Source organism: Oncorhynchus kisutch, linkage group LG8 (assembly GCF_002021735.2).
Source record: "Oncorhynchus kisutch isolate 150728-3 linkage group LG8, Okis_V2, whole genome shotgun sequence".
NCBI classification, from domain to species: Eukaryota; Metazoa; Chordata; class Actinopteri; order Salmoniformes; family Salmonidae; genus Oncorhynchus; species Oncorhynchus kisutch.
In genome coordinates, this window is record NC_034181.2 from 33,943,989 (window position 1) to 33,969,337 (window position 25,349).

Here is a 25,349-nt window from a genome sequence, read left to right on the forward strand (position 1 = left end):
TGGCCATGATGATTAGACAAGTTATTATTGCGCGCCAGTGGCACTCATGTTTCTGACTAGGTGGACACTGCTACAACTCCTGTTGCGCATGCTCACACCCAGGGATATGAATAACTACAGTGGGATCGTTTGTTCGTGATAGGTGAAGACTCGCAACAAATGTAACCAGTATAGCCGACAGTGTCTGGATAAAGGTGACTTATCTGTAAAGAAAACGTACATTTTGAGAATTCATATAGACTACTTTGGAGCTTATATCCAACTAACGACGGGAAATTTACTCTTCTCTTTTGTAAACAGTTTTAAGTCTATATGAGATCTGTCATTTTGCTTTTTATATAAAGGCATAATGGTGACAACAACTTCTAATATAGGATATTGATATTTTAAATGAAACCGTCATGATTCAAGAAGTGTTAGGGTTTTTAATCGGGGAGAGACTTGAAGGATCTAGACACCTCTCTTGCTGTCTGGAGTTGAACGGTGGCGACTTCCAAATTGTTCCGGTGGTAACCTCAACATCCTGCTTCCACCTGGATATACACAGCACCTGTTGTTATTATAATTGAACAGTATGGAGACTATTGGGAAATTCGAGTTCAACAGGAAAGACCTGATTGGACATGGTGCCTTTGCCGTGGTGTTCAAAGGGAGACATAAGGAGGTAATTTGTATGCTATTATACATATGTTATAACCAGGGTGAGATAAGTCCTATATACATTTTTTATTGAGAGATTGTATAACCGTTCATCTTCTGTCTTTCCCTTTGCCTTTTTCAGAGGCATGACATGGAAGTAGCTGTGAAATGTATTAACAAGAAGAATTTGGCAAAATCCCATTCCCTGTTAGGAAAAGAGATTAAAATATTAAAGGTAATAATTTGACGACGAAACTTTATGCAATTATTGTAAGTCCAGACCTAGACAAATGAACAATTCAATTGTTGTTCCCCTACACAGGAACTGAAACATGAGAATATCGTTGGACTACTTGACTTCCAGGTATGCGTCGATTTTCAACATCGTTATGTATTATTGACACACATGGAGCCTACCTGTACATGTCGGTATCATCACACACTGTTCTAGTTCTACACAATAAGCTGACTAACAGCTTTTCCTAAACCTGCTGTCACATGCGCAATTGTTGACATTCGATGTGCAGAACATTGCATCTCATTCGCTCATACTCTGTTGATAGGCGTGTATGTTATTAAGAACTGATATAGATAACACGTAGGGTACTAGGGGGTAACTAGCCCACTGGAGTAGCTGCCCCCCCCCCCCCCCATGTAATTGACATAAAGACCACAAGATGTCACCAAGTTTAAAAAATATATACAATTAGGAAAGCCTTAAGATAAATAATCCACCTGTTTAGAGAGAAAAATGTATTTACTTTTTAAGTATTCATATGTCGGATGAGTGTGTTGGGGCAACCTTACTACCAGATCGTCTGAGGTAAAATACATTATAAAAGATAACGTAACTAAATTGCAGTTGTAAATGTTTCCACTAGTGGCTGATAGCTTTACAGTTAATGTTACTTTATAGCCTTTTAGCTATTTTACACAGCATTTTATGTCATACTGCTGGATCGCTAGCTACGTTTTTAAGAGGGAGCTTTTAAATTAGCATCTCTCCCCGTTTTCAGTCACAGGAGGGGACTGGATTACTGTAGGTGTGAGCAGTGCAGTCGGTGGGCTAGTGAGTTGTGCTCCAATTTGACTGGGGATAGCTTTTTTTGTGACCTACGTACAGATTAGAATCTTGCAATAGCAGAGCATAAGAGAGTTGCCACATCAATGTTACACTCCAATGTTATTTAATGTTATATTCCATTCCAATATTATATTAAAAACAGCTATTGAAAACTTTTTGCTCCTGAATGTCATTTTAAAGACTGCTGGGATTTAAAATCCTGCATTGTTCAAATAATATTTAGTGCAATTGTACATAATGGATTGTATGGAAAAGGAACAACAAAGAACAAAGGAAATGAATGTGCAGAGTTAAGAGGGACTACATAAAATCTCCTCATAGTGCAGATATTAATGGTCACATGTGCAACACCTCCTCCCACCCACCATATTTTAATAATTACAATTAGACAACTAGACTTAGCTTTTAAGTATTACTTAAAGACATTTCTAAATAAAATGGATTAAATGGATTTTAACACACTTGTGTGAAACCCTATGCCATAATCTTCTACTCGGGTAACTGGCACCCCCAATTACCCCGGGACTTAAAAAAAAAAGCCCCTTTTCTAAAAACAACATTTCATTAAATAACCAAAAAAAGTCTAATGTAGCCATTTATTTCTCTTTATAGTTTCGTCACCTTAGCATGACCTTGATCCACATACAATTTTTTTCTAAACGTTGCTTTTTGTGTCAGCAATTAGAAATTGTTCTTAGGGGGGTTCGTTACCCCCTCGTACCCTACGTCCACAAACTACAAGATCCAGAGAGTACTTTTGGCTTAGAGCAGGGCTGTTCAACTCTTAACCTGCAACGTGTGTAACGGCATTCAGAGGTGGAAGAAGGAACGGACCAAAGCGTGGTAAGTGTTCATGATGATTTATTCAAAACGAACTGAACACTGAAATACAAAACAATAAACGATGTGAACAAAACGAAAACCGAAACAGTACCGTGTGGCTCAAACACTCACACGGAAACAAACACCCACAAACCAAAAGTGAAACCCAGGCTACCTAAGTATGATTCTCAATCAGGGACAACGATTGACTGTCACGTTTCTTCAAAATCGAACCCAGAAGCAGACCAGGACAAGGAGAGTAGGAAGAAGGTGAGTATTTATTTACAAGTGAATGTGAGTGGGTAGATACATCCAGTTGATGGGAGTAAATAGGTGGATCCAATGGGGAAGCGGAATCCTCCGATGACCAGGCGGGAATGGGGTAAATGATCCGGGTGAGTAACTGAAGACAGAACAAACGGAGGTAAGTTGAAGGCAAGCAAGACGTACAAAACAACAAAACAAATTCTATCCAACTTGAGGCTGATACTATGGCACAACATACTGTTCATGGCTAACGATCCGGCAGGGAATGGATGTCAGGTCAGAGCTTTTGAAGGGGAGAGGTGATGATCAGGACAGGTGTGCAGATTACTGATGGGATACAGGTGCGGGTGAACATCGATCTCCCAACAAGCTAATCTGCCCGGCAACCAGACAGGGTGCGTTCCAGGACACCGGAAACACACTCCAGGACAGAAACACAGGCAAACACAGACTCAGGAAGCGGGGTTCGTGACATTGACAGCTGCTTCTGATTGAGAACCATACTCGGCCGAACTCAAAACCCCAACATAGAAAAACAACATAGACTGCCCACCCGAACTCACGCCGTGACCATACTAAAACAAAGAATAAAATAACAGAATTATGGTCAGAACGTGACAACGTGGTTTTGCGTTGGTGGAAGAAGGAGTAGACCAAAGCGCAGCGTGGTACGTGTTCATGATGCCTTTAATAAACTGAACACTGAATACAAACGAACAAAAGAATAAAGGAAAACCGAAACAGTCCCGTATGGTGAAAACACTGAAATGGAAAATAACTCAAAATGAGTATGGCTCTAAGTATGGCTCTCAGAGACAACGATAGACAGCTGCCTCTGATTGAGAACCATACCAGGCCAAACACATAGAAAAAGAAAACCTAGACCTACAACATAGAATAACCACCCGCATCACACCATGACCAAAATAAAAATAGAAACATACAGTGACAGTCCCCCCCCCCCCCCCCCAAAGGTGCGGACTCCGGCCGCAAAATCTAAACTCATAGGGGAGGGTCTGGGTGGTCATCTGTCCGCGGTGGGGGCTCTGGCGCAGGACATGGACCCCACTCCACCATAGTCTTGGCCCACTTAAGTGGCGCCTTTGGAGCGGCGACCTAAGCCGCCGACCTCGGACTGGGGACCCTTGCAGCGGGCCCCAAATAGACGGGAGACTCCGGCAGCGCCAGAGTGAAGGGCAGCTCCGGCAGCTCCTGACTGACGGGTGGCTCCGGCAGCTCCGGACAGGAGGGAGGCTCTGGAAGCTCCGGACAGGAGAGAGCACCTGGAGGGAGGAGACGGAGAGACAGCCTGGTGCGTGGGGCTGCCACAGGAGGCCTGGTGCATGGAGGAGGCACCGGATGGACCGGACCATGGAGGCGCACTGGAGGTCTCGAGCACCGAGCCTGCACAACCTGTCCTGGCTGGATACCCCCTGTAGCCCGGCAAGCGCGGCAGGGTGGAACAGACCGCACTGGGCTGTGCTGGCGAACCGGGGACACCGTGCGTAGGGCTGGTGCCATATAACCCGGGCCGAGGAGACGCACTGGAGACCAGATGCGCTGAGCCGGCTTCATTCCTCCTGGCTCGATGCCCACTCTAGCCCGGCCGATATGAGGAGCTGCGATGTAGCGCATCGGGCTATGCGTGAACGCTGGGGACACCGTGCGCCTCACCGCATAACACGGTGCCTGCCCGGTCAACCTCTCGCCCCGGTAAGCACTGGGAGTTGGCTCAGGTCTCCTACCTGACTTAGCCACACTCCCCCGTGTGCCCCCCAATACATTTTTGTGGCTGCCTCTCGGGCTTCCTTGCCAGCCGTGTTAATTCATACCTTCTCCGCTCAGCCTTAGCTCCCTCCAAATCCTCCTGTGGACGGCGATACTCCCAAGCCTGTGCCCAGGGTCCCTTGCCTTCCAGTATCTCCTCCCATGTCCATTTCTCCAGATAGCTCTGCTGCTCCTCATCACGCTGCTTGGTCCTTTGGTGGTGGGTAGTTCTGTAACGACCGTTGGTAGAAGAAGGTGAGGACCAAGATGCAGCGTGGTACGTGTTCATCATTATTTTAATAAACTGAACACTGAATACAAACTAACAAAAGAATAAAGGAAAACCGAAACAGTCCCGTATGGTGAAAACACTGAAATGGTAAACAATCACCCACAACTCAAAATGGGAAAACAGGTTACCTAAGTATGGCTCTCAATCAGAGACAACAACAGACAGCTGCCTCTGATTGAGAACCATACCAGGCCAAACACATAGAAAAAGAAAACCTAGACCTACAACATAGAATACCCACCCGCATCACACCCTGACCAAACAAAAAATTGAAACAAACAAAGCAATCTACGGTCAGGGCGTGACAGTGGTTTCCCAACTGGAGGCCAGTGGGCCAATTTGTCCTCCCATGTTTCCTGAGCAAAAAGAATTCTAATAATAATAATAATTCATTGTTGGATATGAAAGACTGTAAAAACACCAGGAAATCAGCTCCAAGTGATTTTAATTTTGGAAATCTGTTCCCAAGTATTCTCATGCATAATAGAGATACAAATGTAAACAAGGTTTGAAATGATTGTTTTAGTCAAATATTATATATGTTTAGGCTTTTTGCAGTCAATTTGCAGTCTACAAATTAGTATTATTATATATAATACACTGCTCAGAAAAATAAAGGGAACACTAAAATAACACATCCTAGATCTGAATGAATGAAATATTCTTATTAAATACTTTTTTCTTTACATAGTTGAATGTGCTGACAACAAAATCACACAAAAGTTATCAATGGAAATCAAATGTATCAACCCATGGAGGTCTGGATTTGGAGTCACACTCAAAATTAAAGTGGAAAACAACACTACAGGCTGATCCAACTTTGATGTAATGTCCTTAAAACAAGTCAAAAGGAGGCTCAGTAGTGTGTGGGGCCTCCACGTGCCTGTATGACCTCCCTACAATGCCTGGGCATGCTCCTGATGAGGTGGCCAACTCCTGGACAGTCTGTGGTGCAACGTGGCGTTGGTGGATGGAGCGAGACATGATGTCCCAGATATGCTCAATTGGATTCAGGTCTGGGGAACAGGCGGGCCAGTCCATAGCATCAATGCCTCCCGCATTAGGAGGAACCCAGGGCCAACCGCAAAAGCATATGGTCTCACAAGGGGTCTGAGGAACTCATCTCGGTACCTAATGGCAGTCAGGCTACCTCTGGCGAGCACATGGAGGGCTGTGCAGCCCCCCAAAGAAATGCCACCCCACACCATGACTGTCCCACCGCCAAACCGGTCATGCTGGAGGATGTTGCAGGCAGCAGAACGTTCTCCACGGCGTCTCCAGACTCTGTCACGTCTGTCACATGTGCTCAGTGTGAACCTGCTTTCACCTGTGAAGAGCACAGGGCGCCAGTGGCGGATTTGCCAATCTTGGTGTTCTCTGGCAAATGCCAAACATCCTGCAAGGTGTTGGGCAGTAAGCACAACCCCCACCTGTGGATGTCGGGCCCTCATACCACCCTCATGGAGTCTGTTTCTGACCGTTTGAGCAGATGCATGCACATTTGTGGCCTGCTGGAGGTCATTTTTCAGGGCTCTGGCAGTGCTCCTCCTGCTCCTCCTTGCACAAAGGCGGAGGTAGCGGTCCTGCTGCTGGGTTGTTGCCGTCCTATGGCCTCTTCCACGTCTCCTGATGTACTGGCCTGTCTCCTGGTAGCGCCTCCATGCTCTGGACACTACGCTGACAGACACAGCAAACCTTCTTGCCACAGCTCGCATTGATGTGCCATCCTGGATGAGCTGCACTACCTGAGCCACTTGTGTGGGTTGTAGACTCCGTCTCATGCTACCACTAGAGTGAAAGCACTGCCAGCATTCAAAAGTGACCAAAACATCAGCCAGGAAGCATAGGAACTGAGAAGTGGTCTGTGGTCACCACCTGCAGAACCACTCCTTTATTGGGGGTGTCTTGCTAATTGCCTATAATTTCCACCTGTTGTCTATTTGCACAACTGCATGTGAAATGTAGTCGACAGTCGACAGTTTTATTTCACAGAAGTGTGATTGACTTGGAGTTACATTGTGTTGTTTAAGTGTTCCCTTTATTTTTTTGAGCAGTGTATATTTATTCTTGGACATAAAATATTGTAAAAACACCAGGAAATCATCTCCAAGTGATTTTCCTTTTGGAAATCTGTTCCCAAGTATTCCCACGCATTACAGAGAGAAGGGATATACAAATGTAAGCAAGGTTTGAAATATTGTATCTGTTTGGGCTTCTTGCAGTCAATTTGCAATCTACAAATGATTTGTAATTATGTTCCGCCCCCGACCATCCACTGAAGAAAAAATCTTCCCACGGCTGAATCTAGTTGATGATCCCTGCCCTACGAGGTCCAGAGCCTGATGGTTTTCTGTTCTACCTGATCATTCATTGCACACACCTTGTTTCCCAGGTCTAAATCAGCAGTCCCTGATTAGAGGGGAACATTGATTAAACACAGTGGGACTGGCTTTGAGGTCCAAAGTTGAGTTTGAGGGGCCTAGAGGTTTCTGTAAAAAATATTCCCATTCCCAAGCAGAAGAACAACTTTCACGTGTAGACCAGTTTATGGCTGAGTGCTACAGTACCGTACAGTAGGTAAGACTTTCTTGTCCCAAGTGGCAGCTGGCCTTAGAAGAAGAGCTGTTGCTGAAGCCAGCTGTTGGACCAGAACAATAAATCTATAGATTTCTTTACTAGCCAATCCAATTCCAGTAAATGGGAGACATCTAATCTGATACATTGTTATAACATATCTGTTACTGTCAGTTGGCATCTGGTTAATGAATCAACTTATCAAATGTGCGTGTAGGTGAGTATCTCAATGTTTCCATCTCAGGTATTGTATGGGGCTTCAGCTGCAGCTGTATTTGGCTGTCCTCCCTTAAAGGCCCTATGTGGTTGTAAAATGATCCCGTCACCAGACAGACATTAGATGGTTTGCTGATCTGTTTGGGTTCACTGGTCTTAAACAGATGGCAGGGTGCAGCCGGCCTGCAAGCTAAATAATGGCTTAAGACAACAGACAAGGAGCTCAGTCAGCAGAAATCTCCCCAGGAACAGTCTTCAGCAACTTAATGAGTAATGATCATTAATGACCTGACACCTGCTAGGTGATATGGAGACATGAAAGGAAGGGCTTTTGTCCTACTGTAATGTCGCTAGCTGTCATGTAATGTATCTAACATTTACTCAGCCCATTTTATCTCAGTTCCATTTTGTTTGGGTGACATTTGATTGATACAATGTATTGTATCTCTAAATGGGACCATTTGCTTTGAGTAACTGAGCAATATTTGTTTAATTATTAAAAGACCCACTGGGCACACACTGGTTGAATCAACGTTATTTCCATGTCATTTCAATGAAATTACGTTGAAACATCATGGAATAGATGTTGAATTGATGTCTGTACCCAGTGAGGATAAAGGATACTGGTTTCTACTAAAACCTTATAAATTCAAGTGAAACCTGAATCCACTTTTTCACTCACCTCCCAGTCACACCCTTATAATCCATTCAATAGCAGTCAGCTTGGACTGACAGCCTAACCCTCTCACCTTCCTTGCTGCCAGCTCAACCCTGCATGATCGGCCAAATGGGAGCCAGCCCACTCTAAATTATGAAGTGGTGTCGTTTGTTTCTTATGGGATAGTCTCTACATTTATACATTATTCAAACCTACTACATGTGCCCATCCCACTTGGGACTGTAGTGCATATCTAATTTAAAACAACCGTGGATGGAATTAATTTGCCTTGGGGGGAAAATGAACAGAACAAAAGTAATAATTATATATTGCAAAGGCTGTAGGTTTTTTTCCCCTTGTTGCCGGGTAAATATATTTTGAACATACACAGTTTTAGTCAACATTTGCGATCTTAAAAATCTATATGGATATATTATGTCACCACAATCAATGATTTTTATGTTTTCTCCAACAGGAAATGGCTGGGTGTGTGTATCTGGTCATGGAGGTAAGATGAAGTCTGGTTTGCTTTATGTATAGGCTACTGTATACAGTATGTGGATTAACAGTGGTTGTAGAAAGAAACAATTCAATTATATCTAATGAAATGTTCCATTATTTTCTGCTCCCAGTACTGCAATGGAGGAGATTTGGCAGAATACCTCCACTGTGAGTATACTGTCACCTCACAATCAGTGCTTTGACAAATGTGTCTCTCCTCTTAACTCATGTTTGAACTTCAAAAGGAATTGAAACATCTTAACATCTTAAGCATTCTAGCACCTTCGTTGTGATTGTACTGTAGGGGTTTCAGGTGCCTGTATTAATACCCATTTGTATTGCTTAGAGTGAAGAACCAAACACCATTGGCTAGTGTGAAAACAGGGTCAAACGAAGACCAACCTAACAAAGATTTGGTAGCAGGTTATTGTGATAAGCTATTGTTGTTATAGTAATCAAATCTGCCAGAGACTTTGTTGAGGACTTCGTTGCGGCCTTTGTTGAGTACTTGTAATCATTTTAAAAGATCATGAAAAGTAGAACCATAATCATCTTTGGGCAAAACAATGTGACATATAATTTAGATGTATGTTACATGCTGACACAATGCCTAGGCCTGTACAACAAATACTTAGAGCTTGGCCCAAATTAAGCCCAACATAGAGAACAGGATTTCTTTGTGATTTCCTTGTGAAACACAAGGCCACTGAAAATATCTCTCCTTCACACACAGACCTAGAGTAACATAACAATATTGAGCAATGAATATACCTCCCTATTTTGCCTGCTCTCTCATAGCCAAAATGGATAATAATTGTCCCACTGACACCATCATAAATCAACAGAATTAAAAATTCTCTCCTCTCATACTCTTAGCAGAATATCAACGCACAATCTCCTCCTTCTATTACACTCTCTCTCCTTCAGAAACAGTGACTAGACCGAGGGCATACAGATGTCTCATGGACTAAATTTACCATGTGTGCGTAGGTCGATGAGTCTATTTAAAGATCGAAGGCCTGTTGTGGCCTGATTTTGCTTTCGTGCAAGCTGTCTTGTTTTGCAGACAAGACATTTGCCTGCATCTCCTGTGCCTGCTCGCCCTTGCCATTAGGTTGGCACATCCAACACCCAGACACGCCTTGCAAGGCTTCTGTAGTACCAACATGACCTCATCCATCTGTCGCTGACTTATCTCCTCTCCTAGGGTGGAAAAACACAGAGGCTAAAAATACAGCCGAGGTGCTTGAGGGATTATGCTGTCAGTTAGTTATTCCTGTCCTTTACACATTTTGGAAGAAGTTCCTACAGCTAGCTATATATTCGTAACCGTACTACTGTCAGATCTCATGACCTTTGTCCTAATAACTTTATTTCCCGTGTATGTTCTCCTGTTTGGCCTCTGACGTGACTGCAGCTAAGGCTACTCTGAGTGAGGACACCATCCGGATCTTCCTCCAGCAGATAGCTGGGGCCATGAAGGTGCTGAAAGAAAAGGGCATCCTCCACAGAGACCTCAAACCTCAGAACATCCTCCTCTGTCACCCTGAGGGACGCAAGTCCAGCCCTAACAACACCTGCATCAAGATAGGTTTGTGTTTTGGGATGTTTTGGGTAATATACTGCACATTAAGTACACAAAAGAGAAGCTGGACAGTTTTTGCTGCAGGGTGTGGTCGAGAACTGATTTGTTTGTTGACGGTTAGTTGTCATATTGCCACTTAAAGGATACAGCTACCCTAGTCTCTTAAATCATTCACTTGGAAACAGTCCATAATTTAGCCTCCAGTTTTCCCTTCTGAAAGAAAGAAACATTTCTCATCGTGGGTTTAGAGAATGAAAATAAGTGAAAACATGTGTTTTGAGATGTGTTTTTGGCTGATGATTTTGCCCTCTCTCCAGCTGATTTTGGCTTTGCACGTCACCTCCAGTGTAACACTATGGCAGCCACTCTGTGTGGCTCCCCAATGTATATGGTGAGAAACTCCTATTGCCCATACACGTACACATCCTAACCCACCTTATGGTCAAATACTGTACATGTGACCCTAACCCACTGTGCTGTGTCTGTCTGTGCTCAGGCCCCGGAGGTGATCATGTCCCAGAACTATGATGCCAAGGCCGACCTGTGGAGCATAGGAACCATAGTGTACCAGTGTTTAACTGGGAAAGCTCCCTTTCAGGTGAGTGATAAACACACACTCTCACAATTTTAGGAAACAAGAATGTTAGGAAACTTATAGTTTTCTTTATAGTTACATTACTTACTCATGCTAATCTAAAATGTTTTCTAAAACCTCTGAATGCTCTTGCATAAGAAACTTCTAATAGGTCTTTTACGATTTCTAATGCCTTTCTGAACAGGTTGACTACCGTGGTTCATGTTATATTATGAAAGAACTGACCATAGATCATATGAAAGACAGCTGTTCGCATAAAGTACGAGAACACATCACGAGCCTGTGATAAACAGCATGTTCACACACACACAGCACACTGTGTGCCTCTCTGTGTGTTCCCCTGCTGTTATGTTACCCCTGGGGGTCTGAACAGTGTGTCCACTTGTTCCGAAAGATCCCTGTTTACAAACAGCCAAGCTGCCAGGTGGATGAGGAAATGGCTGAGACCAGGGTAAACATTGTTTCACAACAGCCAGGGCAGGCAGGGGGTTTATCACCCTAACATCTAGGAGGCCACTCTATGCGGTGGACTGTGGCATATGTGGTTAGGGTTGATTGATGCTGTGCTGAATCATGTTTTGAGAGAGTTCTAGAGAGCTGTCAGCAAGTTTGCCAAGCGAGAATAGTTTGACTTATGTTCATGTTTCCTTGAAAGGCTAAGTGATCTGCCTGTTTATTAGGAAGTCAGCAATGATTTAGCTTTAGGTTGAAGCTGTCTGAAATTCAAGGATTTGAACCTTTGTACTTGGTATAGGGCTATTCCTGCATTAAATTATTTGAATAGCAATTACCCCCAGAGAAGCATGCCAGCACAGGCCAGTGAGTTCAGAGCAGACAGGGTCAGTGGCAGGGTGATCATGTGATGGTGTAGTGTTCACTTAGACTGTCCATGTCACCTGGTTTTAGTTGACAAGTCCTAAACATCCAGTGTACAATCAACCACAAAAGAGAACTAATAAAATGACAACTTGTATGTCCTCTGACCCGAAGTGTAAAATCACAGTTGATTTCTTAAAGGCAATTTTCTTTATTGCAAATAGTTTTTCATTCATCATTTCATTTTGCGGCAAAGCGTTAAACGTTTCATAAATAAAGTGATTGCATGTGATTGTAAGTGAACAGGTAGGTGTGTATTCCAGCTGTAACAGACAGTTACTGACAGGATGTGTGTGTGTGTCCTGTGTTGTGTGTTCATCATGCAGGCCAGTAGCCCCCAGGAGCTGCGCCTCTTCTATGAGAGAAACAGGGACCTCCAGCCCAGGTTAGTAGTGAGACCTGCAGGCCTCTGCTCTGAGAGTCGAAACACACACACACACACAGGATTAGGTGTGAGGATAGCATAAACAGGCAGATCTGTCTTATGTGTCTAATCAGCTTACTGGCAGATTACTTTAGGTAACCCTATAATGTCCAGTCACCTCCAAAATGATTGGCCCCCTTGATAAAGATGGGCAAAAAAAAATGACAATCATATTATTCATACTAAATCGTAATTCGGAGTCCACAGACGCAGAGTCCATAGTCCAGCATCCCATTGTGACACATAGCTACTCGGCTCTCAGACCAACATCTGTGGGGGATGCACAGTCCAAACGTACACCTCGCCAACATTCCCAACCAACGCGACTCGGAGAACATGTCCTCTATTCATTTGAAATTGTTGACAGTTGGAGAAATTGCTGGAAGACAATGGCAGGTGCTGGGGCGGCAGGGTAGCCTAGTGGTTAGAGCATTTGCAGAGAGAACAGTCTATGGTTTGGGTGGCTGGAGTCTAATGATTTTCCGGGCCTTCCTTTCACACTGCCTGATATAGAGGTCCTGGGTGGCAGGGAGCTCGGCCCTAGTAATTTACTGGGCTGTCCGCACCATCCTGTGTAGTGCCATGCGATTGAGGTCGGTGTAGTTGCCATACTAAGCAGTGATGCAACCGGTCAAGATGCTCTTGATGGTGCAGCTGTAGAATTGTGTATCTCTTATTCAGGGTCACAAATATTATCCCCCTATCCATGCCCTTTGAAGTGCAAAACAGCCATATGCATTTGTTATATTTTAATCTTTTACTTTGTGAGCTTGTGTATTTGTGTCACTCAGGGGAATACCAGTTTAGTAGAACTCTGTCTCTGATAAAGCCTGTGATAAGGATGTGGATGTTTGTGTGGGTTACAGGGTTTAGTATTTGCTTTTCACTATTTATAACAGCTGTTAGCTGCCTGCTACTGCACCGCTATCACTTTCCACATGACCCAGATATATCACACACACACACACACCACGGCTCCCCTTACAAAAAAGATTGCGTTCAGAGTGCAGTCTAACTGCAGTATGCTGCAAATACTGCGTCCAAAATACCACAGTCGACTGCAGTTACTGCACTTTCAAAACTGCAACCTTTTATTGTAAGGGTCAGGGTGTCAAAAGGCCCTGAGTCACTCAAACATAAACACAGGCACACGGCCACACTCAGTCAGTATCATACCCCACAGTCTTGCTCTTAGTGCTAGGAAAACACAACCACACACCACATTACAGCTCAGAGTGTCATAACAACCTGATACATTGCTTAGTAAGGGATAATCAATGAGGGCTATGCGTTCTGTGGAAAATAATGCATGACGTGGAAGGTGTGTTCCACGACACGTTAGAAACTGGGTGGTTCGAGCCCTGAATGCTGATTGGCTGACAGCGTTAGTATATCAAACCATATACCACGGGTACGACAAACCATTTATTTTTACTGCTTTGATTCCATTGGTAACCAGTTTATTATAGCAATAAGGCATTTCAGGGGTTTGTGGTATATGGCCAGCATAGCACGGCTAAGGGCTGTATCCAGGCACTCCGCATTGCGCCGTGCTTAAGAACAGCCCTTAGCCGTGGTATATTGGCCATATACCACAACCCCCGGGCCTTATTGCTATTATAAACTATCTCAAAACATAATCTTATAAATAGTCAATACACACAAACACAAAACAGTCCAATGTGTGATATTACTCTGTGTCCTTGTTGAACACGCAGCTTGTTTTGTCTTAAGGTCATTAAAGATATGTTTTCAAAGTGAAACCTGTAAACCTGTGTTTCTCCCAGCATTCCACGGGAGACGTCAGTCCACCTGAGACACCTGCTCCTGGGCCTGCTGCAAAGGAACCATAAGGAGCGCATGGACTTTGGTTAGCCTCACTCACTCTCTCACTCACTAACATTTGCACTGCTGTCTCAATCAATCAAATGTATTTATAAAGCCCTTTTTATGTCAGCCGATGTCACAAAGTGCTGTACAGAAACACAGCCTGAAACCCCAAACGGCAAGCAAGGCAGATGTAGAAGCACGGTGGCTAGGAAAAACTCCATAGAAAGGCCAGAACCTAGGAAGAAACCTAGAGAGGAACCAGGCTCTGAGGGGTGGCCAGTTCTCTTCTGGCTGTACCTGGTGGAGATTATAACAGAACATGGCCAAGATGTCATAATAATCACAGTGGTTGTCGAGGGTGCAACAGGTCAGCACCTCAGGAGTAAATGTCAGTTGGCTTTTCATAGCCGATCATTCAGAGTTAGAGACAGCAGGTGCGGTAGAGAGAGAGAGAGAGAGAGAGAGTCAAAAACAGCAGGTCCGGGACAAGGTAGCACGTCCGGTGAACAGGTCAGGGTTCCATAGCCACAGGCAGAACAGTTGAAACTGGAGCAGCAGCATGACCAGGTGGACTGGGGACAGCAAGGAGTCATCAGGCCAGGTAGTCCTGAGGCATGGTCCTAGGGCTCAGGTCCTCCGAGAGAAGAGAGAAAGAAAGACAGAGGAGAAAGAGAGAAACGAGAGCGAATTAGAGGGAGCATACTTAAATTCACACAGGACACCGGCTAAGACAGGAGAAATACTATTTGAGAATAGTCGCACCAACTGTTGTCACCTTCTCACCAAGCTGATTGGCGATGGTCTTGTAGTCCATTCCAGCCTTGTGTAGGTCTACAATCTTGTCCCTGACATCCTTGGAGAGCTCTTTGGTCTTGGCCATGGTGGAGAGTTTGGAATCTGATTGATTGATTTCTTCTGTGGACAGGTGTCTTTTATACAGGTAACAAACTGAGATTAGGAGCACTCCCTTTAAGAGTGTGCTCCTAATCTCAGCTCGTTACCTGTACAAAATACACATGGGAGCCAGAAATCTTTCTGATTGAGGGGGTCAAATACTTATTTCCCTCATTAAAATGCAAATCAATTTATAATATTTTTGACGTGCGTTTTTCTGGATTTTGTTGTTGTTATTATGTCTCTCACTGTTCAAATAAACCTACCATTAAAATTATAGACTGATCATTTCTTTGTCAGTGGGAAAATGTAAAAACTCAGCAGGGGATCAAATACTTTTCCCCCTCACTGTAAACTATTGCAGCATAAATACTGGATGCTGAGAGAGGAGGGGTTGGGAGACAATGTGGCCCTGTCTGATATGATGCCTTTTTCACTGGAATGGAACTGCAATCAGTCCTCGCAATGTCAGTCTTATTTCAATTTATTTGACATTGTTTACCCACACAGATGAGTTTTTCCATCACTCTTTCCTGGAGTCAAGTTCATCCACAAAGAAATGTGAGTATCCCTATAGGCCATACAGGCAAATTGCTCTGTGGATTAGAACTGCATTTTAGACGGGTGTGAATTATTAATGAGTTCTAATGTACAACTCAAGTTATTTAGTACCTAAATAAAGAGTACCAAAGCCATGGCATGCCCCCAGTATGAGGTTGGGATTAGTACCACAGTGACTGTGTCCTTCATCATTCCAGCCTCTCCGGTGCCCATGCCCTCCTACCCCAGCTCTGGGTCTGCCAGCTCCTCTAGCAGCTCCTCCACCTTTCACCTGGCCTCCTCCCCTCAAGTGAGTCCCCCCTCCTCTCTGGGGAGTGATAACGATGATGAATAGGATTTATATAGCACTTTTCCAAGTGCTCAGCCCAATGCTTTATAATGTGAAGGGGAAATGATCTGCTACCAATACCAGTCACCTAGGGTCTAATATTAGATATTTTCCCCTTCAGCATTCCGATGCGGTGCTGCAGAGACTCCAGCCCAAGGCCGAGCCCACCCCTTCCCGGTACACAGCCCTCCACTACAGCAGGAACACCTCCTCTGAGATGGATGACTTTGTCATGGTGCCTGCCCAGTTCCCCAGTAAGACACCCTATCTCTCTGTCTGTCTGTCTGTCTGTCTGTCTGTCTGTCTGTCTGTCTGTCTGTCTGTCTGTCTGTCTGTCTGTCTGTCTGTCTGTCTGTCTGTCTGTCTGTCTGTCTGTCTGTCTGTCTGTCTGTCTGTCTGTCTGTCTGTCTGTCTGTCTGTCTGTCTGTCTGTCTGTCTGTCTGTCTGTCTGTCTGTCTGTCTGTCTGTCTGTCTGTCTGTCTGTCTGTCTGTCTGTCTGTCTGTCTGTCTGTCTGTCTGTCTGTCTGTCTGTCTGTCTGTCTGTCTGTCTGTCTGTCTGTCTGTCTGTCTGTCTGTCTGTCTGTCTGTCTGTCTGTCTGTCTGTCTGTCTGTCTGTCTGTCTGTCTGTCTGTCTGTCTGTCTGTCTGTCTGTCTGTCTGTCTGTCTGTCTGTCTGTCTGTCTGTCTGTCTGTCTGTCTGTCTGTCTGTCTGTCTGTCTGTCTGTCTGTCTGTCTGTCTGTCTGTCTGTCTGTCTGTCTGTCTGTCTGTCTGTCTGTCTGTCTGTCTGTCTGTCTGTCTGTCTCTGTCTGTCTCTGTCTCTCTCTTTGTCTCTCTAGCTCTGACTTTACCAGCATTGTGTTCTTGATATGGGTTTGATTAATGCTGTAAACGCATGTGACTGATATGTCCCTGGATCCTGTTTTGTTACCACCAGGTGAGATCACATGTGACATGGGAGATGGGTCACCTGTCCAGGGCAGCATGTTGTACAGTGGGTAAGTTGGGCACAGGAGAATGATAATACTCTGTTGTATTTAATTTCAGGAAATGTATAGTCCTACTGTAGAAATCTGTACAATGGAGATGGTTATGAGAGGTCCTTATAGCAGCAAGTAGATAGTGGGTAACACTGACTGACTCTGTCCTGTACCTTTATCTTGATGATAAAGGAGCTCTCTGCTGGCTGCTGGGGTACTTGGGAGTCTAGGCAGGACACCACCCCCCTCTTCACCCCTCTGCCCCCCTAATCCTGTTAGGTAAGAGCAGGGCTGACTGAGGGGGACAGATGGGGAGTAAACCTGGGCTATTAGAAGTTTCACAGCATTTGTCCATCTCACCCTCATTTAATCTGACCAGACTTTAGTATAAAGCACACTGCTGTTTAGCTGATAGGTAACAAATAATAACATCCTTTAGTGTTTGTCATACTACAAACATTGTGGGAGAATGGACCTGTCCTAACTTAGAGATACAAATCTATGAGGGAACAAGTAGTGTTTTTACAGGCATTTACTGTGTGTGTTTCCCTTCAACCCCCGCTGTGTTCAATCCTACAAAATCACTGAGGTGTATTCATCCTTTTCCTCTCACCCCTCCTTTTTTGTCTGTGCAGCAGGCCTGCAGAGTTCAATGGGAGTAACTACAGCCAGTCTGTACCCATTCCTGTCCCAACACAGATCCACAACTACCAGCGCATAGAACAAAACCTACACCCCGCTGGCCTGCATGGCTCAACCAGGTACATATCTCTATCTCTCTCACTCTCTCCCTTCTCTCTCTGTGGGGCGTTTCTACCGTGGGGGTGTATTCTGGAAATTGTTGATGACACGTTACACATCTGTTTCAGGGCCACCCTTTGCTGTGTTGATAGTAGTAGTGGCAGTTCCCCAGGGAGTAGGAAGACTGGAGCCTCCCTTCTCCCATCAGGCCCCGGGGGGGCAGTGCTCATCCACCGCAGGCTATCAGCTGGAGGGGCCAAACCCTACCAGCCCTCTCCACAAGGTACAGTAGGAATCCCCTCAGACCTCCATTACTGCATGACTACTATACTCACTGTAACATGTGCTTCTTCACTTCTCTTCCCACAGTGGGCACTATCCCAGAGACCCCAGAGCAGACTGGCCTCTTCAGCACCTGGACAGGACAACAGAGCCCTCAGGTCATCCACTAAACAATGTCACATTTAGTGGTCTCTTCTGCAAGCTCAAGAGTGAAGTCGTTACTCTATAATACAACATTCTCATGTTGTTATTTTCCTGATTCCTGCTTAGGCCACGCCTCCACATGAATTCCCCCGGCCCACCAGCTTTGAGGATTTGCCCATCATTCCCACCCGAACACGGACGGTATCAGACTTGAGCCACATCAGCAGGGCCGCAGGGAAGAGGAAGGGCCCCTTCAAAAGGTTAAAACCAGCTCTACAGATACTGGCTATCTGATATCCATAAGTGGGGTAGTGGGCTCCATCTTAAGGTATGATTGATTAATGATTAAACGTGTCTGCTGACGCCCTCTGAAGGTATCTGTGTGTGTGTGTGTCCTATCTCCAGGTCTCTGAGTGCAGGCCGTCTGTCTGACATGATGCTAAAGGCTGCTTTTGGAGCTCAGCTGCTGGATGGAGGAAGTAACGAGAGCCTTCCCACTGAGAGGTCCATGGACACCACAGGTACCAGGGCACCATGGGCAAACCAAGGGGATTGGATTTTGAGCTGTGGAAAATATATTGTTTGTTTCTAATTGTGTAAGCCTGTTATTGCCCTTGGGTTAGACTTTATGTAATTGTGCCACTGCCCACTCTTTTCATATATTAGGTAGGGTCTTAATCTATCCTGGACAAGCCTTATCTATAACCCATGTGAGGCTTGACAAGAAAAGTAAATGTTTGATAATGTTCCTGACTGCAAGTCAGTGGGTATATGACCATACATTTGCATTGGAGGTCCATGATCAATGTCCATGGCATTTCAGCCAGTAGACACCATTTCCCCCCCTGATGTGTTCCTACAGCTCCAACTAGTGGTGCTCTGAGGGTTGCAGGAACCTCAGCCTCAGGCAGTCCCACCTCAGTCGTGTTCACTGGGGGATCTCCATCCAGAGGAAATGCCGGGACCCCACCAAATCCCACCAGGACGTTCTCAGGTACATAGGGATCTTCAACTACCTTAGAAGGGTTTCTTATTTGGTTCTCATAGTAGATCAGTATAGTCTGATTAGACATTCAGAATTCCAGCATGGTATCAGGGTCTATGTAATGGGATGTGCAGAGGGAGAAATGCTTTGAATCCTATTAAATAACTTTTTCATATTTGATATTTCCTCTTAGCAGTGGGTTCCCCCAGCTATGTCAGCCCATCCTGGTCAATCAGCAGAGGAACCCATAGAGATGTACCTAACTACCAGCATATTACCCACCCCAAGACAGCCAGCCCAGACAGGGCCATAGATTTTGACCCTCCAGAGCTCCCAGAGGAGACACTGATGGGGGTAAACACATAAACACTCCTTTATAATATATTAGATCTCTGTACATGAATGGATTCATCAGTTTGCACATTGCCAGAAACTAGACTGTTGACAAAATGCAATCCTTTCTGGCTCTCCTTCACAGCAGTGGCATACGGATGGCCTGAGAAACCTGCGCTTCACTCTTGCCTTTGTCCACTGTGTCATGGAGATAGCCAGTTCTAAAGACACTGGACTTGAGAGTGAGACCAGTGAGGATGCTCCTGATGTGTCTTTCCTGCAGCAAAGCCTGGTGGCTGATCAGATCAGTCTTCTAAGTCGGGAGTGGGGGTGAGAGGATGCATTTCTGTTATTTATTCCCTGAGCTTTAAATTGGACCAATTTATTTTTAAAATCACAGCGTAATGATGTATTTTTAGTACATCAAGATGTATTTATTTTATTTTGGGGAGTAATCTTTTTGTGTAAGTTAACGTTGGTACTCACAATGTGTTTATCGCAGCTATGCAGAGCAGTTGGTGCTGTACATGAAGGCTGCAGAATATCTTTCGTCTGCATTACACACTGCTATGGAGGACATCAAAGAAGGCAGACTCTTCCCCTCCTCTACAGTCAAGCAAGGTGAGACACGGGACCATATTTTCCTCTTCTCATTGATGTGTGCAAAAAAAAAGGCAATTAAATCCTGTTAATCCCGAGAGTTTCGATTTCCCCGCGGCCCCGTGGAAATTTAATTAGCATAATTTTTTACATCCCCATCAAAATCGGTCAGTTTAAGCAATAGATATCTGTTTTTTTTTGCATTGGATGCGTCTCAATCCAACGCATCTGCAGATGTTGCACTTCCACATCTGCAGAGCTAGATGATCGGTCTTCTCACGAAAACGTCTGTAGCATTCAAATGGTTTGGCCTACAGGCTATTGGAAAGATGAGACTCTCACGATCACGATGGTGTTTCTCCGTTTTGCTCTACGACCCCCACAAGCGTCTTGGGATTCTTTTGAAATCGGTACAGCTGATCTTCCAACTTCTGTCTGTAGTGTCCGAACAATTTGGGCTACACACCTTCTGTGGAAAGGTGAGTCTCTCCCGAACACGTCCATGTCAGTTGTTTTGCTCTAGGACGCCCACAAGCCTCACAAGACTCGTCTGAAGGTCCCCTGGTACCAGTTTTTATGGAGGTAGTTTAGTGCCAAAAATAAAGGGTTAATAAATACATGTCCCCCAAGAAATGTATCGTGTCCTAGAATTCTCAGATATAGGACAGACACCTCAGAACAAACTGAGTCCCCAGCTTTGACAGGGTTTAGACTGTAGGAGGCTAATGCTTTATAAAGTGTATTAAATGAAAGTCATTTCTCCTGTATGTAGTGATGAAGAAGATGAATGAGCTGTATAAGAGCAGTGTGACGTCCTGTCGGTCCCTCAACGCCCGCCTGCAGAGCTTCCTCCTCAACAAGCAGAGACTGATGGACCACATGAGCAACATCACTGCAGAGAAACTCATCTACAGTCACACCGTGACCATGGTAAGGCCTCCTCTCTCTCACTGCACTGTACTGTACATTTTGGTACTCTCTATGTGCTCCCATTCTTTCTCTGTCTAGTGGTCTTCAGTATTGTGTAACATACTCATTGGACATGCATATTGTATGATATACGATGAATATTAGATAGAGTAAATATCATTTTATGACATTACTTTTACTGCAGTATTTATGATGTGGTTATAATATTGTAAGAGCAATGTTAATAGCTGAGTGTGTGTGTTGCTATTTTCCAGGTGCAGTCAGCAGCCCTAGATGAGATGTTCCACCGTGGCCAGGCGCCCATACAGAGATACCATAAAGCCCTTCTGCTCATGGAGGGCTTGTCCCTTACCATCACAGAGCAGGTAGACATCGACAACATAAGTAAATGTAAGTAGCTTATAGATACACACGCGCACACACACACACACGTGCCAACATGTGCACACACACACATCTATTTGAAGATATGAATTAGGAATGTCTCTCACTGTGTTTCTCCCTTTGTTTTGGTCTCAGGTAAACAGTGTATTGAGAGACGCCTCCTCTCTGCTCTGCAGACTGCACAGTGTGATTGAGCTTAAGGCTTTTGGACTATAGCTACAATATTAGCTGAACCTCTGAGCTTGGTTAGAGCACCTCCAGACCTCTGATGTCCCTCTGATGTCCCTCTGTCCTATGTGAAGATGGAGCTCCTTGGACTGTTGACACACATAAGCACTTTGAACTGAACATGCTCAGTAACAAGGCCACTGATATGGCTGCTATCAACCCACAGCCTAGCACTAAACATTTTTAGTACCAGAAGAGAGGAGAAGAAGAGTGGGTTTGGTTCTGTCGGACTCCACTCTGAGAGCAGTGTGTGTTATGTTACTGTTAATCTACTGGATTTATCAGGCATCACTGGACAAAATTATTATTTTCATCTCAAATTAGCTCATTTTACTTGAAATAGTTGTTTGAGAGTAAATAGATGTCTGAGAGTGTAATTTAATGTACAGAAGGTGGCACTCAATAATAGAAGGGAATTCGGTAAATATCTTTGGTACCAGCTGGTGTTATATTTAAAGATGCACTATGCAGAAATCGCTCCACCATTTCAGTTTATGGAATAAAAGAAGCAAGTATAGTCTAGAGAATCATTGTACTATTTAAACTGCTGTGAAAAATATTTTCCATAACCAAAAATATTGTACTTTCAGCTGTTTGAGGCTGGTGTACAAAACCAAAAGTAAAAGACACAAAAACGAAACTTAAGAACGGGCTGAATAGCACACATAGAACAGATCTACTGCGTATTAAACTTGCTTTCAATGACAACGTCAGACAGATCTATAACACACATTTCTATGTGAATTTGGTCTTCGCCCAAAATGTTACAAATTGCAGCTTTAAACTGGAGGCAAAAATATGCATCATTTTCGGGAGTTGGAAAGTTGTGTAAGAGAAAGTGAAGACCAAGTATTGCCAATTTGTAGCAGATTATTTGACTGTCTTTTTTAAAAACTGCTTTTAGCAATGTGTATGTTTTTGACAAGCCACTGTAGCACAAATACATTTATGATAGACTTATTCATAAACTGTTAGGAACTTGTCAGAGAATGTCATTACTGTATTGTCGAGATCTTAATCTTCTGTAAAGAGTGTCAAATTTCAAGCCACTCTTTCCCAGTGTTCCCAGCAAGATGGTCATTTTACTCAGCGAGCACCACATCGAGCTGCATGCTTTTGTCTGTTTTTGCACAAATATTAGTGAATGATCAGTAATGTATAGGCTTGTGGATGAGGCAAATAAATGGCTGAAATAGGTTCAACTTCAGTACAGAAAACCTGTCCTGTATTTTATATTTTTAGTAAGATTTTGTATAAATCTGGGGGGTTTGTTTTGTGTGGAGTGGTTGGTTTTAATATTTCGTTTTTTATGACTGCCTTGTGGCTATACATTTGAATGAACCTATTTCTGTTTTTACATTCAATGAAAATGGTATCAGCTTTCCGAATTACTTTTTGACTAGGCACCTTTTGAATATTAAATTATAATTATATTGCAATTATATTGCAAAATATTGTAATTATTTTGACTGTATGTTATTTTTGTTCACCAAAACCGAGCTGCCAAAATCAGTTTCATATGAGAATATTGTGTAAGAATGATTAAAATATATGTTACATTATGTGGGATGTTTCTGTTGTCCTCTAGCCTACACACGCCAGCTGCTCCACAGAACATTTGACCAAATGCAGATCTACAGTATAGAGGAGGCATGTTTTGATGTGAGGCATTAGTAGGTAGAGATAGAGATAAAATATACTATGATATTTTGAATAGTCATAGCTCATGACTAAGTATTATTGTGTGACTCATAGAAAGGTTTCACACTTGGTTTTAGGGAATAAAGAATATAAACACTCAATATTTTAAAGAAGCATGAGAGATACTCAATTGGCTATAGCTAGTTTTTTTGAAAAACTTTAGAATAAGCATTGATAGAGGTACTAGAAAGCGCCTTTACTAAGAAACTCTCCCTCTATTCTCTGTTGATGTACAAAGAGGATCGTATTTTATTTAAAACTGTTGATTGGTTTAAAATCTTGTCAATCAACCTCGGTCCAGGGTCGTTCAGATCCATTGAAACGGAACTGCTTCCGGTTCTTCAAAGAATAGATTGAAACTTCTATAAGGGATCCTCGGGGCGGCCAACCCTGACGTCACTCCATTGAAGTGGCAGGGCACACTAAGGCAGGGTACCCAAATGTGAAATCTTATGTTTATTTGACTCTGATGATAAAGAAATAGAAAATATTCCTGTAAAAGACTGTGTTAAATATTTAGGAATACATCTGTCAAAAAACACTCAGTCAGTCAACATTTGAATTTCTCTCCTAAAATTAAGAAAACCTAAAATATAGTTAATAATTGGCTACAAAGAGATCTTCCTATACTTGGGAGAGTACTTCTGTCCAAGGCAGAGGGACTGTCTCGTTTTGTGTACCCCTCATTATCTTTATGTGTAAATCCTGCTACTTGTAAAGAGATCAATAAGACCTTTCTTGACTTCATCTGGAAAAATAAGTCTCACAAAATAAAAAAGTCAGTCCTTTCTAACCAAAGAGCTGAAGGCGGTCTGGAAGTGTTGGATTTTGTTGACATAAATAATACTTTCAAGATCGACTGGTTGAAAAGATGGTTGATCAATACTGATTCAATATGGTATTTCATTCCAAATAATGTATTTAATAAGTTGGGAGGTTTTCAATTTTTACTGAAATGTAATTATATTCCTGAAAGATTTCCTGCTAAATTGGCTAGGTTTCACCAACAAACTTTAATGCCCTGGAAAATATGTTTCACACACAATTTTTCCCCACATAAAGCTCTTTTGTGGAATAATTCAGACATAATTTTAAGGAATAAGTCATTGTTCTACCCCAGCTGGCATGAGAGCAATATTGACTTTGTACTTGATGTTTTCAACAACAAGGGTAATGTTCTCACATATGAACAATTTATAACATTGAAAGAGTTTCCAATACCTTTCAGAGAGTTTATTTCTGTGATTAAAGCCTTTCCCAGTGGTCTAACTACACTAATGAAAACTCATTTTAGCTTTGGTAATGATTACAAAATTTATCCAGAACTCAGATTAGAAGAAGTGGGCTTACTTGAGAAATCTTGTTGTAATAAATATATAAGACAAATTATATATTGAAACAAAGTTAAGGAAGGGCACTTTAAAATTTGACAAAAGATATATCCATGTAATTCTATGATGTCCAAATTTGTGGATATTGATGATATCTGCATTTTCTGTGAAAAATAAGGTGAGAATCTGTCTCACTTGTTCTTTGAATGTAGATTTGTGTCAGAATTTTTGGAAAATCTTGCAAAATACTTATTTAACATTATGAATGTATTTGACATGATAGATATAATATGTTACTATTACAATGATAACAAGACCATTGAAATGATTGGGATACTTTATACACAAACAAAAATTCTATACCAAAATTACAAATTTCTTTGATTTAATTTAATTCTCTTGTTAAGACATTATGCCTAGTAAATAACAACAAGAATAACATCTTCCTGAATCATTATAATTCGATTTTTGCACTAAAATTGTTTCTTTTTTATATTATTTAATTTATATTTTTTGTATGTTTGAGTATTTTCTTATTAATACCTGTGCTTTGTTTTGTTAGACATGTTTGATGTAGCAATGTAAGTTGATTTTTGTATTATGAATAATATATATTTTTTATGTATTTAAAAAAAACGAAGTTAGGGTACCCCAACAAGCGGCCCGCAGGCCAAATGCGGTTTTATTTGCCCCCAAGCTCCTGGTGATTTTAATTGTGGAAATCTGTTCCCAAGTATTTCCACACATAATGGAGAGACAGATGATGATATACAAATGTAAGCGCAGCTTTAAATATGATG

General features: G+C 43.0%; 1 protein-coding gene across 5 annotated transcripts; it reads left to right on the plus strand.

The window, feature by feature from the left end:
- Positions 1 to 100: 100 nt before the first annotated feature.
- ulk1a (unc-51 like autophagy activating kinase 1a) lies at positions 101 to 23,079 on the plus strand. 5 transcript variants are annotated; one of them, XR_004210789.1, is made up of 27 exons: positions 104 to 664; positions 782 to 874; positions 962 to 1,003; positions 8,795 to 8,827; positions 8,952 to 8,988; positions 10,238 to 10,411; positions 10,723 to 10,796; positions 10,902 to 11,003; positions 12,203 to 12,261; positions 14,088 to 14,170; positions 15,535 to 15,585; positions 15,783 to 15,874; positions 16,035 to 16,167; positions 16,848 to 16,908; positions 17,083 to 17,169; positions 17,526 to 17,651; positions 17,760 to 17,914; positions 18,001 to 18,071; positions 18,184 to 18,317; positions 18,463 to 18,578; positions 18,920 to 19,051; positions 19,236 to 19,396; positions 19,521 to 19,705; positions 19,878 to 20,454; positions 20,748 to 20,905; positions 21,160 to 21,295; positions 21,425 to 23,079. XR_004210789.1 is itself a non-coding variant. In XM_031830161.1 (27 exons), the coding sequence occupies exons 1-27, from the start codon at positions 575 to 577 to the stop codon at positions 21,481 to 21,483; spliced, it is 2,763 nt and encodes a 920-aa protein (XP_031686021.1). In that variant the 5' UTR covers positions 107 to 574; the 3' UTR covers positions 21,484 to 22,898. The 5 variants fall into 5 exon arrangements, 4 of the variants coding, with proteins under 4 accessions (XP_020345435.1, XP_031686021.1, XP_031686022.1 ...); XM_031830161.1 differs by having other exon boundaries at positions 107 to 664; positions 19,878 to 19,996; positions 21,425 to 22,898; XM_031830162.1 differs by having other exon boundaries at positions 107 to 664; positions 19,239 to 19,396; positions 19,878 to 19,996; positions 21,425 to 22,898.
- Positions 23,080 to 25,349: the final 2,270 nt, after the last annotated feature.

Bases quoted from the DNA above. Each gene is read 5' to 3' on its own strand.
- ulk1a (XM_031830161.1), top strand. From the start codon at position 575: ATGGAGACTATTGGGAAATTCGAGTTCAACAGGAAAGACCTGATTGGA. The intron at 12,262-14,087 runs GTTAGTAGTGAG...TGTTTCTCCCAG, and splicing joins AACAGGGACCTCCAGCCCAG to CATTCCACGGGAGACGTCAG. The intron at 17,915-18,000 runs GTACAGTAGGAA...CTCTTCCCACAG, and splicing joins CTACCAGCCCTCTCCACAAG to TGGGCACTATCCCAGAGACC.